The sequence below is a fragment of the Carcharodon carcharias genome, chromosome 2, assembly GCF_017639515.1.
Source record: "Carcharodon carcharias isolate sCarCar2 chromosome 2, sCarCar2.pri, whole genome shotgun sequence".
Lineage (NCBI taxonomy): Eukaryota > Metazoa > Chordata > Chondrichthyes > Lamniformes > Lamnidae > Carcharodon > Carcharodon carcharias.
Window position 1 is genome coordinate 88218607 of NC_054468.1, and position 12467 is coordinate 88231073.

At 41.1% G+C, this 12467-nt stretch overlaps 1 protein-coding gene across 1 annotated transcript in view; it reads left to right on the forward strand.

Moving 5' to 3' along the window:
- crocc2 (ciliary rootlet coiled-coil, rootletin family member 2) overlaps positions 1 to 12467 on the forward strand; it is a 300592-nt gene that overhangs the window by 6024 nt on the left and 282101 nt on the right. The window contains exon 2 of the mRNA XM_041205725.1: positions 471 to 625. Coding sequence (XP_041061659.1) covers positions 471 to 625 — 155 coding nt within the window. The remainder of the gene's footprint in view (positions 1 to 470; positions 626 to 12467) is intronic.

Genomic DNA, 12467 nt, shown 5'->3' on the forward strand with positions numbered 1-12467 from the left:
CAAGGGTCCCAACACCGAGCCTTGTGGAACACCACTTAAGACAAATTTCCATTTGCAAGGGCATCCATCAACCATTACCCTTTGTTTCCTGTTACAAAGCCAACATTTTATCCAGTTTGCCACATTAATCTGAATCCCATGGGCTTTTACTTTCCTGACCAATTTGCCATGTGGGACCTTGTCAAATGCCTTGCTAAAATCCATGTACACAACATCCACTGCACTACTTTCATCAACCCTTCTTGTCACTTCCTCAAATAATTCAATCAAATTTGTGAGTAAAGCTTTCGGCAAACTGCATGGAACCTTCACAAAATAGCACCAAACACGGCAATTGGGATTAAGCTTTCAGGTCTATTTATTTTAAGTGCCTGGGTAAACCACAGCAAGTGTTGCAGCACATTCTGAATTTGTGGATCTCAGCATGTGTGTGCAGGCCTAATCAGCTTATTGTTTTCCTGTTATTTCAGAAACTAGAAGACACTGTACTGAACCCAGAGGTGAGTGGAGAGGCTAAAAATCTGACGGTTCGTGGAGAAGGGGAGAGCGCGACACTAACTCCAGTCCCTGCTCGAATCCGAGAGATAGTTATCAAGAATCTAACTGAGGAAAGAATGGATGGTGAGTGAATTGCTCTAACTGGAAAACACTGCAATAATGATGAAAAGAACGTCTGTGTTACTTTGCGAATGGAGAGTGCGACTTTAGTTCTACAAGGACCACTTCTGCCTTCCGTAGCTTTTGTAGGGGTTTTCAATCTTTTTCCATCTGAGGCCTCCCACCTGCATTAGAAAAATTCTGTGGATCGCCTGCAACATAATGAGTAGTTTTTCTATATAAAAATTAGTTATACAATTAAACAAATATATTTACCTCCCCCATTGTGGGTGGGCGGTGGTAATGTTTTTTTTGCCCTTGTTAATCTGTTTTACTGTAAACAATATATCTCAGAAACTAATGGATGGGTTTCAACAAAAAAGATAGGGTATGACTCAAAGAAGAACAGATTAGTTTTGGTGAAGATGCAGATCCAAATCCTGAAATTTTTTAAAGGATCTATTAACATTGGGAGATAGGGTGAGTTGACTTTTTTAAAAGAATTTTGTGGATTGTTTCAGCTGCTATGGTGCAATTTGTAACAGCTGTCAACATGTAAGCAGAGTTTTCAGAGCAGGTTGTTGCATGTGGATTGGCTTGAAGCTTTGTAGTTACAGCGCATGAACCAGGCAGGGAAAACCCTCAAGGAAAAGCTGCATAATTGTAATATTGTTAACATAGCATGGCAGAGATATGTGCTCTATTGAGTACCCTCTTAACTTGTTATTAAAATCTTATTTTCCTTACTTAATTTGCAACTTGTTGCTATTGCTAAGAAACAGTTCTGCCAAGATTTGGAGGTATCTTCAACAAGCACTTGTGCATGTCATGGTCAGTGCTCATCCTGGCTCAGTACTTGGCTTTTATTGATGTCATTGCTGAAAATCCAACTTCACATTAGTGGGTTCTACGAAATGTGACCAACACTTCAGGTGTCTGCAGATAACTGTTTTGTATGTCATGGTTCTGCACATTGGCAAGTTAGGTTTTTAATGTACCTTTTCCCTGAGATAAAACATACATGCAAGTATTTTATATCAAGATTTGTTCATTGAATTTAAATTTCACCAGTTGTCCTGGTGGGATATGAACCTATGCCCTTAGGGGATTAGCCTGGGCCTCTGGATCACTAGTTTAGTGACACTACTACTATGCCACCAGCTTCCCTTGCAGGTTGTGTAGCTTTTACATTTTGCACAGTGCCTGAATGCTTTCCAGTTATTGCTGCAGCTCCATTGATGCAGAACGCAATGCAATCTTTTTCAACTGATTTCTGCAGAAGTCATGAAATCATCCTAGAATTTGGAAATATTGTCCGACTTGGTTATAGCTTTGTGCTCTTTGCAAACAAAGGGCCTTCTTGTAACACACAAAACTGAACATAGGAGAATAAATGAGATATTTTAGACATGTCTGTGGATTCACTAAGTTGTATAGCAAATTCAGTGTCTGTAATAAACTTGGAGAGTGCAGGATGGGTTTATTTTGATGAACTTTATTAACAGACTCCAGAGGAGACAACATGTTTATTCCAAGACCAAAACTTAAAAAACTTTGCCCCTAAGATTCCCTGTGCTTAGGGCTGATAGGTCTATACAGTCACATCATCCCCTTAATAGTAAGAAATGGTTTAACTTACAATCATTACGTCCCTTCCCCTTTACCCTCTTATTTAGAAAACATGTTAACCCATATTATACACAATTATATACAGTTCATGCTGTTATAAATTTAGTCTTTGAGGAGGTTTTCAGATTCGGGTAGAGCGACGCTACTCTACAGCTGGAAGGTCTTCCATTGGATCAACTTGCACAGGAACTGCAGCTTCGGAGACATCTCTAGACAGTGGCAGTTCAGAATTATTTACCTCAGCAGCGGCATCAGGTATGCCTATTCTTTGTCAATCTGGCACCTCATGCATTGAAGTTTCGATTTTGATTTTTAGGTGGATTAACTGGTTGTTGGAGGGTTTCTCAACTTCTGAGATGACCCACATGTTTCCTAACAATCCTGTTTCCCACTTCCACTTGATAAGATAACGGTTCTGTTTCAGAGACGATTGTACCAGGGACCCATCTCAGTCCAGCTGCAAAATTTCATACAAAAACTATCTCTCCCACGGAAAACTCTCGAACTTTACTATGAATGTCATGATTCACTTTCTGAGTCCCCTGCTTTCTCTCCATGTTTCCCGCTAAATTAGGGAATATTAGACTCAATCACGTATGAAGTCGGCGCGTCATCAACAACTTTGAAGGTGTTAAACCACTGGTCGCATGAGGAGTTTTGCGATAGCTGAACAGGGATCTTGCAATTCGTACTTCTAATGTTCCCCCTGACAGTTTCTTCATGCCTGTTTTAAAGGTTTGTACTGCTCTTTCTGCCAATCCGTTAGACAAAGGGTGGTACATTGCTGTTCTGACGTGTTCCATCCCATTTAGGTTCAGAAATCTTTGGAATTCGGTGCTAATGAAAGCAGTATCATTGTCTGACACAATAACTTCAGCTAAACCATGAACACTGAAACTCTGGCGCAATTTTTCGATGGTTGCAGACAAAGTGGATGACCTCACTTCAAACACATCCATCCATTTGGAATGTGCGTCGATAATCACCAGAAACATGGTACTTAAAAATGGAATTATGTAGTATATATGTAGTCTAACCCAGAGTCGACCAGGCCACTTCCACAGATGCAGTGGAGCTGAAACGGGCAACTTCTGCTGTTGTTGACACTGTAGACAGTGTTTAAACATTTTTTCTATATCACTGTCTATACATGGCCACCAGATATAACTTCGAGCATCTCCATTTTCGAAATACCAGGATGTACACTATTATGTTCTTCTAATAATGGTTCTCTTCCTTGCACAGGGACAATGACTCTTGTTCCTCATAATAAGATACCATCTTGACAACAACTGAGTTTGGATCTATGTACAAAGAATGGTTTCAATTTTTCAGGGATTTGTGCATTTGACCATACTTGTAAGACTTGCTGGCGGACTCTTGCTAAAATTGGATCCCGGTTCATCCAATTCTTTATCTGTCTCGCGAGGAGCCCAGGAAATTTAATGCAAGTGCTATCTCTTGAGGTACTGGTACATGTGTAATACTGTTGGGCAAAGGGAGATGACTGAGGGCATATGCATTTTCTATATGCACACACAGATGGTGCATTTAAAGTGTACTTGTATGCTGATAAAATTAAAACCCATTTTTGAATTCTAGCAGGTAGGATTGCCTTATCTTCACTAAACAAACCCAACAGTGGTTTGCGATCTGACGCTATGCTGAAGTGTCGACTGTGTAAATATTGATGGAACTTCTTTACTCCATATGCGATTAGCCCTCTTTTACAACTTGAGAGTAACCGTTCTCAGCTGCAGAAAGGGTTCTGGATACATATCCTATCGGTCTTTCAGATCCATCCTCCATCTTGTGTCACAGTACTGCTCCTACTCCATAGGGAGATGCATCACAAGTGAGTATCAATTCCTTAAACAGGTCATAGTGCATTAGCAGACATGACGAGTGTAAAAACTTTTTAAGTTGAGTGAAGACTTCTTCTTGCTGAGCCTTCAAGGACCATCTGTGGTTCTTCTTCTTTAATAAATGCAGAGGGGCTAACATGGTAGATAGATTGGACAAAAATCAACCACAATAGCTTACCATGCCCAAAAATGACTTGAACTCTGTGATGTTAGTAGGAGAGGGCGCTTCCTTAATTGCCCTGACTTCCTCCTCTAATGGGCATACACTCAATGACCCAGATACGCAACTTCCTTTGCTTGGAAGGTGCCCTTTTCTTTTTTAGACAAAAACTAGCCTCTAAAAATCTCTTCAGAACCGCTTCCAGGTTTTCCACATGTTCTGTGGATCCTGTGATTAGGATGCCGTCTAGGGACACAATAACTTGGAGGAGTTCTTGTAGTAAGCTTTCCACGGTTCTCTGGAAAATTGTACAGGCAGAGGACACACCGAAGTGTAGGTGTACTTATTGGTACAGACCCATGTGCAAGTTTATGGTGATGTAACTCCTTGATGTGTTGTCCAACTTGAGCTGCTGATACGCTTGGCTCATATCAAGTTTAGTATAGGATCTTCCTCCTGTGAGTTTAGCATACAGATATTCAATCTTTACGACTGGGTATTTGTCTAATTCCGCAGCCTTGTTCACAGTCAATTTATAATCCCCCACAGATGCAAATGGTTTAGTCCAGCTTTAGTACAAGGATTAAGGGTGCTTCCCATTTTGAAAATTGGACGGGCTGTATTATTCCTAATTTCTCCAAACGACAAAATTCCACATCAACCTTTTCCCACAGAGCGTAAGGCACAGGTCTTGTCTTAAAAAACAAGGGTGTTGCTTCAGGGTCCACATATATTTTAGCTTGCAAACCTTTGATTTTCCCCAACTCATCTCAGAAAACTCTGTCACTCTTTTTCAGCAACTCTGGAATTCCTCCAGTCCTGAACTGAACAATTTCTGACCAATTTAGTTTGATATCCTTCAATCACGCCCAGAAGGCTAGGTCCTTCTCCATTTACAACAATTATTGGCAGCTGAGCTGTCTGTTGTCTGTATGATACAGGTAGAGGTGATGCCTTTCACCTGTATTGCTTCTCCTGTATATGTTTTCAGCTGAGCAGCGGTTTTCTCCAAACTCAATGGCTAAATATCTCGCAGATATTTAAAAATGTGTTCTCCCACCTCTGTGGTTGATGCTCCTGTGTCCACCTCCATGAACAGAGGCTTTCCATTTACTTGAAGTGTAACAATGATTAGTTCAGTTTTCCTGGCCTTTAGATTGTGTAGGGAATAAACGTCAGTCTCAGTAACTTCTGGCTCTTCTATATTGTGCACTTCATTTAACTTGACTGGATGTCTGAATGGCTCTCAATCTAGTTAACAACATGCTCTTTTTTGTGGCAGTAGTGGCATTCTGCCCCTTTAAATCTACAAACTTCGTGTGCATGGTTTTCCCCACAATGATAACATTTGAACTCCTGGGTTACTGGTGAGCTTCCAGCATTTCTTTTTTGCTCACAAGAATAATTATATATTTAAAAGCTCCTGTCTCCAGCTCAGGTTTTAATCCCCTGGATAGGAAGTTATAACTCCCACTATTTTACATAATAATTAAAAGCAATAAGTTGATTATGAACATGAAAACAAATAGGGCTGGAGAAAGAAAAACTTAGCCATATAAATATTGTTGTAGAAGTCAGTGACATACAAAAGTACTGGTCAAACCGTAGTAAGAACCTGAACTGTCTGTGTGTGCACAGTCTTTGTATCGCTAAGGTAACTCCACCAAACTCAATTTTTAAAATTCTTTCATGTGATGTGCGTGTCACTGGCAAGGCCAGCATTTGTTACTCATCCCAAATCACCCTTGAACTGAGTGGCTTGCTAGGCCATTTCAGAGAGCAGTTGAAAGTCGACCACATTGCTGTGGACCTGGAGTCACATGTAGGCCAGACCAGATAAGGATAGCTGGTTTCCTTCCTTAAAGGACATTAGTGAACCAGGTGGATTTTCATGACAGCAGTGATAGTTTCATGGTCACCATCACTGACGCCTAGCTTTATATTCCAGGTTTATTAACTGAATTCAAATCCCACCAGCTGCCACTCTGGGATTTGAGCCATGCCCCCAGAGCATTAGCCTGGGCTTCTGAAGTAGCAGGCCAGTGACATTACTATTGCACCAAAAAATATACAGGGCAAATGTCTGATAAGACAAAACAACTGGAGGTCCTCCTGAAGTTTTCTTGCGATCATCTAGGGGGCCATGGGCCTCCAGTTGAGAACCCTTGCACTAATGTTCTCCACTACTTGTTTAGCATATTGCATTTTGTTAAGCCTGTAAGAGTCGTGTGGCTTTTAGTGCCAGATAATTGCATTGAAGCAAAGTTCATGCTTTACTCTCTTTTCGTTAACATACAATTAACTGTACATTTTCAAATTAGGCAGATTTCAATTGATGCCCAGAGTCATTAAGCATGTGCCTGCAATGATGCTGCTGAGTTCCTTGTTACACTACTTGATTAGCTGTAAATGTTGCGTGATGTAATGATCAAAAGTTCTTACTCAGCTAATAATGCAGGAAAATCCCCATGTACCCAGAGGTCCTGCATTACCTCTTCTCTGAAATACTCCCTCGCTGTCCTCCTGCTTGCTGTAACCCACTGGAAATTTTACAGGGGCGGGCGAGGCCACTTAGTGGCCATTTCCCAGTTTCAATATTGAGGCTGGTGGGAGGTGTTTGGAGGTGTTTGGGGGTGGGGGTGGGGGGAAGCATGGCAAGTCACCCTCCTTGGGCCTCAGATGGGAAGGGGGCATGCCATCCTCCAGGGTCCCTTTTCCACATTGGGTGCCTCTAAGGTCTGCCTCAACTGGAGTATTGCATCCAGTTCTGAGCCCCACACTTTAGTTATAAAGAGTGCAGAAAAGACTTACAAGAATGATTTAGAGATAAAGAACTTACATGGATAGATTGGAGAAGCCCAGGCCGTTCTCCTTGGAAAAGAGGAGGTTGAGAGAGGATTTGATAGAGATAGTTAAAATCATGAGAGGTCCAGGCAGTGTAGATAGGAGCAAGTTGTTTCCATTTCTGGAAGGCTGGAGAACCAAAGGACACTAATGTAAGATGATTGGCAACAGAAATAATGCCGACATGAAAATTATTTTTACGTAGCAAGTGGTTAGGATCTGGACTGCACGACTGGAGCGCGTGATGAAGTTCGATCCAACCATGGTTTTCAAAAGAGAACTGGATCATAATCTGAAGAGAAAAATTCTGGAAGGCTATGAGGAAAAGGCAAAGGAATGGGAGTAGTGAGTTGTCCTTGCAGAGAGTTGGCACAGGCATGATGGGCCGAGTGGCCTCCTGTTCTGTAATTATGCTATCATTCCATAATTATATGATTCTGTGGGATGTTATGTAGATGATCGTTCATTGTGGGATAATGTATTACTCTACAAACGTAAATGATAGAGAGAGAGGAAATGTCTAAAATTAAATGGTGGATGCAAGGCATCAACTGTCTGATTGTTTTAAAAAATAAATTTATGTATGAAGAAATTGTTAGGGGTCCTTGGGAAGGGTGTCTTACAAGGTAATGCTTTGTTCAGGGTATGGAGGTATTTTGGGTTGTGTATATTAACTCCAATCTTTAGTTAAAGGAAGAGAAGGGAATCCATTAATTGTATATTAATTGTGTTTAATTGTGTGCAGCTGGTGAGCATTCACTTGAGCCGCTATAAATGGACACAGGCTAAAAATCTGGTTTTTTGTTTAGGAGGTGTATGCTTATAATGTACAACTCTGTAAATACATATAAAAGTGTGTACAGATTAGCTCCAGTTCTATACTTCACCAACAGGCATTCTGAAATAGAACAATATCAACTATCCCACTGCTTCCTTATGAATAAATATTAGCCTGAAGTAAAAAGATTTGCTTTATTACTTCTATCTTTTCTTTTCATAAACTTATGTGCTAGATATGTGTCCATCAACTCTTTGAACAGCTTGACCATCTTTGAAACTACCACAGTGAAATCACATCACAGGCATCAACAGGCAGCATGACACAGGAGTATAAAAATGTAACATCCATGATCACAAAGGAATGTGATGTTATAGCACCTATCATACAAGGACTGTTTTATAAGCTCATACACAATGATGTTATTTGGAAAATTGTTAGTTGCTGTGGATAATGAATGAGTGAGGAAGTGTGTAAGTACTCCAGAATCTGCAATAGTGCTCAGCTTTATCACTGTTCATTTTGGTGCATTTGAATCTCTGTATACATCCAATCCCTCTGTGCTCCAGAATTTGAGCTCTTGTATTGTATGATAAGTAAAATTCATTCACACTGGACTCTTAGCAGGTTGAATGTCAGCTTATGTATTAAAGTTTGGCATTTTGCCTACATAATAATCACTGCCATCATTGTGTAAACTACTTTCAGACCTTTTGGTGATCTGGTAAAGTGCTGTATAAATGCAAGTATTTATATTTCGTACAAAGAAGAATACAATTGAAGGAGGCATTTATTTTATTGGCTAATTCTTTCAAAGAAACCTATGGTCTCCCTGTTACAGTACACAAGTGCCTCTATGAATAACTCCATTGTTTTTCCTCAACTACCCTACAAGTGGCCATACCATGCCTTAATCATTTTTTGTGTGAAGTGCTCCATGATATCATTAACCCAGTGGTAATGAAGGAATAACATTTGTCCAAGTTAGTGTAGCATGTGATTTGGAAGGAACCTTTGAGGTGAAGGTGTTGTAGTGCACCCGATGTCTTCTTAGTGGTGAAGACCATGGATTTGAGAGGTTTTTCTGAACAACCTTTGCTGAGTTGCTGCAATGCATTCTGCAGGTAGTACAAACTGCAGCCATGATGTGCCAGTGGTGGAGAGTGTGAATGTTTAAGTCACTAGATGGGCTTCTTTTTAAGCAGATGGCTTTGTCTTGGTTAGTGTTGAGCTCTGCTGAAACTGTAACCGTCCAGCCAAGTGGACAGTATTCAATCACACCCCTGTCCTGTGCCCTACTGGTGAAAGAGAGGCTTTGGGGAGTTGAACCATTCACCACAGAATACCCATTATCTGTCCGGTCTGGCATTTATGGAGCTGACCCAGCTTACTTTTTGGTCAGTGATGACTACCAGGATGTTGGTGGTAGGGGACATGGTATAGCAATGTCATGGAGGTGATTATGTTCTCTCTTGTTCAAAATAATCATTGGCTGACACTTGTGTGGTGTAAATGTTACTTGCCCCCTCGTATTATCGCAAGCCTGTGTCTTACGGCATACCTACTTGGGCTGCTACATTAGCAGTGGAATTGTAAAGAGAGTTGTGGAGGGAGGACAGTCGGTGGTAATCAGTAGGAGGCTTTCTTGCCTTGTTTGAGCTGAAGTCATGAAGCTTTATGGGGACCAGGATTTGCACTCTGAGTACACATGCTAACCTTACTCTCCACTACCCTTTCCCCATTCTAACCTCATTTCCATCTCTTTTGTCCATCCCAACTTTGCATTTTCCTCCCCTTTTCCTCATCCCAAACTTTCATTCTCTTCCCCTTTCCTCCCCTAACTTATTCCCTCCCCTCCCCTATCTCCATCCTAATCTCTTCATTCCACCCCCATATCTTGAATGAATCAATTAATCCTTTATATTTGTTTTAATCTTTTACCGACATGTCTAAGAAGAATCTGTTGTTCAAAAATTTTCAAAAGAGGAATGAGACCCTTTGTATAAAATCATGCATGGTAATTATTTTTGGAAAGAGGAAGTCAAGATGTTATACCAATTCTTTAACCCACTGGAATAAATGGGTGAATTTGTAGAAGAGTGGACAGGGTTTGGGTTGATGACACTGTCCTCAATATTCTGTGGAAATGGGGTCTACTTTTAATGGGAAGCAACAGACTAAAGGATTGAACAGATCATAGGGGTTTTTTATATGCATTTGAATTATAACCATTGTCTTTCTGGCTTATTACTGAAAGCTCCTTACAGTGATGCCTCCTCTACTTACTTCTTCAGAAAGTTCTGGATACCCCCCTGGAGAGCTGCATTGAGATATTGCTTTGGAAGGTGTCTCAACCAGAAAGGGAGCTGGATCCCCTGTGGCCAGATTAACAGAATTATTTTTGGATATCTGGCATCCTTTTTTCATTTCTGGACTTATGACTATGGATGACAAAGGAGGAGACTTTGAATTTGCGGTTCCTTAAGCAGATTCACTGCTGTTGTTATGGCCAGGTTGTTTTTAGTAAGATCTCTCGTGAACTCAACCTTGGATGGACCATTCCAAGTGGGCTTTCAATGTTTTCCATCTGTCCCAGGTCTATGTTGTGGATGGAGGGATCCCAAACCTTCTGTATGTGGGTTCCATCACATATATCATGAATTATTTCCATAAATGTATATACTAAATAGAATGCCTGTGCGGTTGATGTTCTATTCCAAAAGGACTCTGTTAGGTGACAAATTAACCGCATTAACAGTAGTCTTCAGACAGCTGCTGAAGCATTCTCACTTCTATGACTACTCAAGAAAACAGTTGCATTGGTAGTGGAAAGGAAAGCAGGTTGAAGTGTGCCTGCTGGTAAAAAGTAGATCTGGAAAACGTGGGCCAAGTGGTATAATTTTTGAAAGACACAGGAAATTTTGATCTTGTGTAACAGGAAGACGTGAGTCTGCTGGAGAGCTGGGAGTCACTGTGGGACTGTTAGTGTAATGCTACATATCAATGCTACATGTCAAAAGCATGCTGTTGCACAAAACAATTTAATAAGACATATTTTGATGGTGTTAGTGAATTCAAAAGATACCTTTTTTTAGTTTTATGTGTTATTACCCTGTTAATTAATATTTGATATATGTTGATTTCTGTTTGTTTGTTACAGTGTAAGTTTTAAAAATTGCAATCTTGTCTTTTGGCTCTTTCCATTGGTTGCTGGAAAATTCATCTCTTTTTGAAAGTTATTGGCCTCTTCGTGGATTGTGACAACAGGATGATCTGTATTGGCAGTACATGGGTTGAATTGCACATGTAGTATACCTCAGTACATTACTGAAGGAGTGCTTCCACCTTTAAATATGTTACCTTTTGAATGAGGTGCTAACCAAAGCCCTAATTAAGATTAAAGTGCCGAAATTTCAAAAGGTGGACTGGGCGCGATTGTATTAATGGGGGATATTTTATGGAGCCTATAAACGCATGCAGGATGACCTAATGAGGTGGGATGAGAAATTTCAATTTCCCGAAGACAATTTGAGATGTAGAGATAAAGCCAGTGGCGTGTTTGTGACATGTCGAGTAGCACCCCGGTCTCTGACAGGCTCATTCTTGTAATACATTTGCATTACATGAGCGGTCATTAGCGTAAAAGCTATTTTAAAATTACGTCCTACCTTCAAGATAAAGCCAGCGGCACACGGGAATCTTGTGGCACCCTGTTCATGATCGTATAAAAGTGGTATGCAACAGTCAGCTTTGTGCAGTTGTCTGTCATGTCAGTAGTTTTCCTTGTTTAATTCTACGGCACAAAGAAACAGGAGCAGGAGAATGGACTCCTCCACAGATACTTGGGACCGGCAAGCGTGAGTCAGTCTTGAGGGATCTTTTGGAAGTGGAAGGAGGATTGGAAGAGGGATCCAGTGGGGGACAGAGAGTGGGATTGGGGCATGGAGGAGTGAATGGCATGGACCTGGTGCCCTGGGTGTGGTGGTGGGGACAGTCAGTCAAGATAAGAAAATGAGCAGCCTAAAAGATGGTGTCAGCACTGTCCAAATGTATGTCCATCTCATATTGCCTGGCAGAGTTATTAAAGGGCTTTGAGTTCACCTACAACATTTCAATTACCCCCACTGAGAGTGATGGCGGACAATGTCCTTTACAATGCATAGAAGGGAGGCCCAGCTGGGCCTGCATGTTCAGCCATGACCCACAGAGTGGCGAGTGTAACACTGGACACTAACATGGGCTTTCAATAAACAGTAAACAGAAAAACACAACATTGTTTCTTCCACAATGAAGACATCTTATTTTTATTCATTCATGAGATGTTGGCTTTGCTGGCTGCGTAAGCATTTATTGCCCATCTCTAGTTGCCCTTGAGAAGGTGGTGGTGAGCTGCCTTCTTGAACCACTGCAATCCATGTGGGTGTAGGTACACCCAGAGTGCTTTTAGGGAGGGAGTTCCAGGATGTTGACCCAGCGACAGTGAAGGAACGATATATTTCCAAGTCAGGATGATGAGTGACTTAGAGGGAAATTCCAGGTGGTGGTGTTCCCATCTATCTGCTGCCCTTGTCCTTCTAGGTGGTAATGGCTGTGG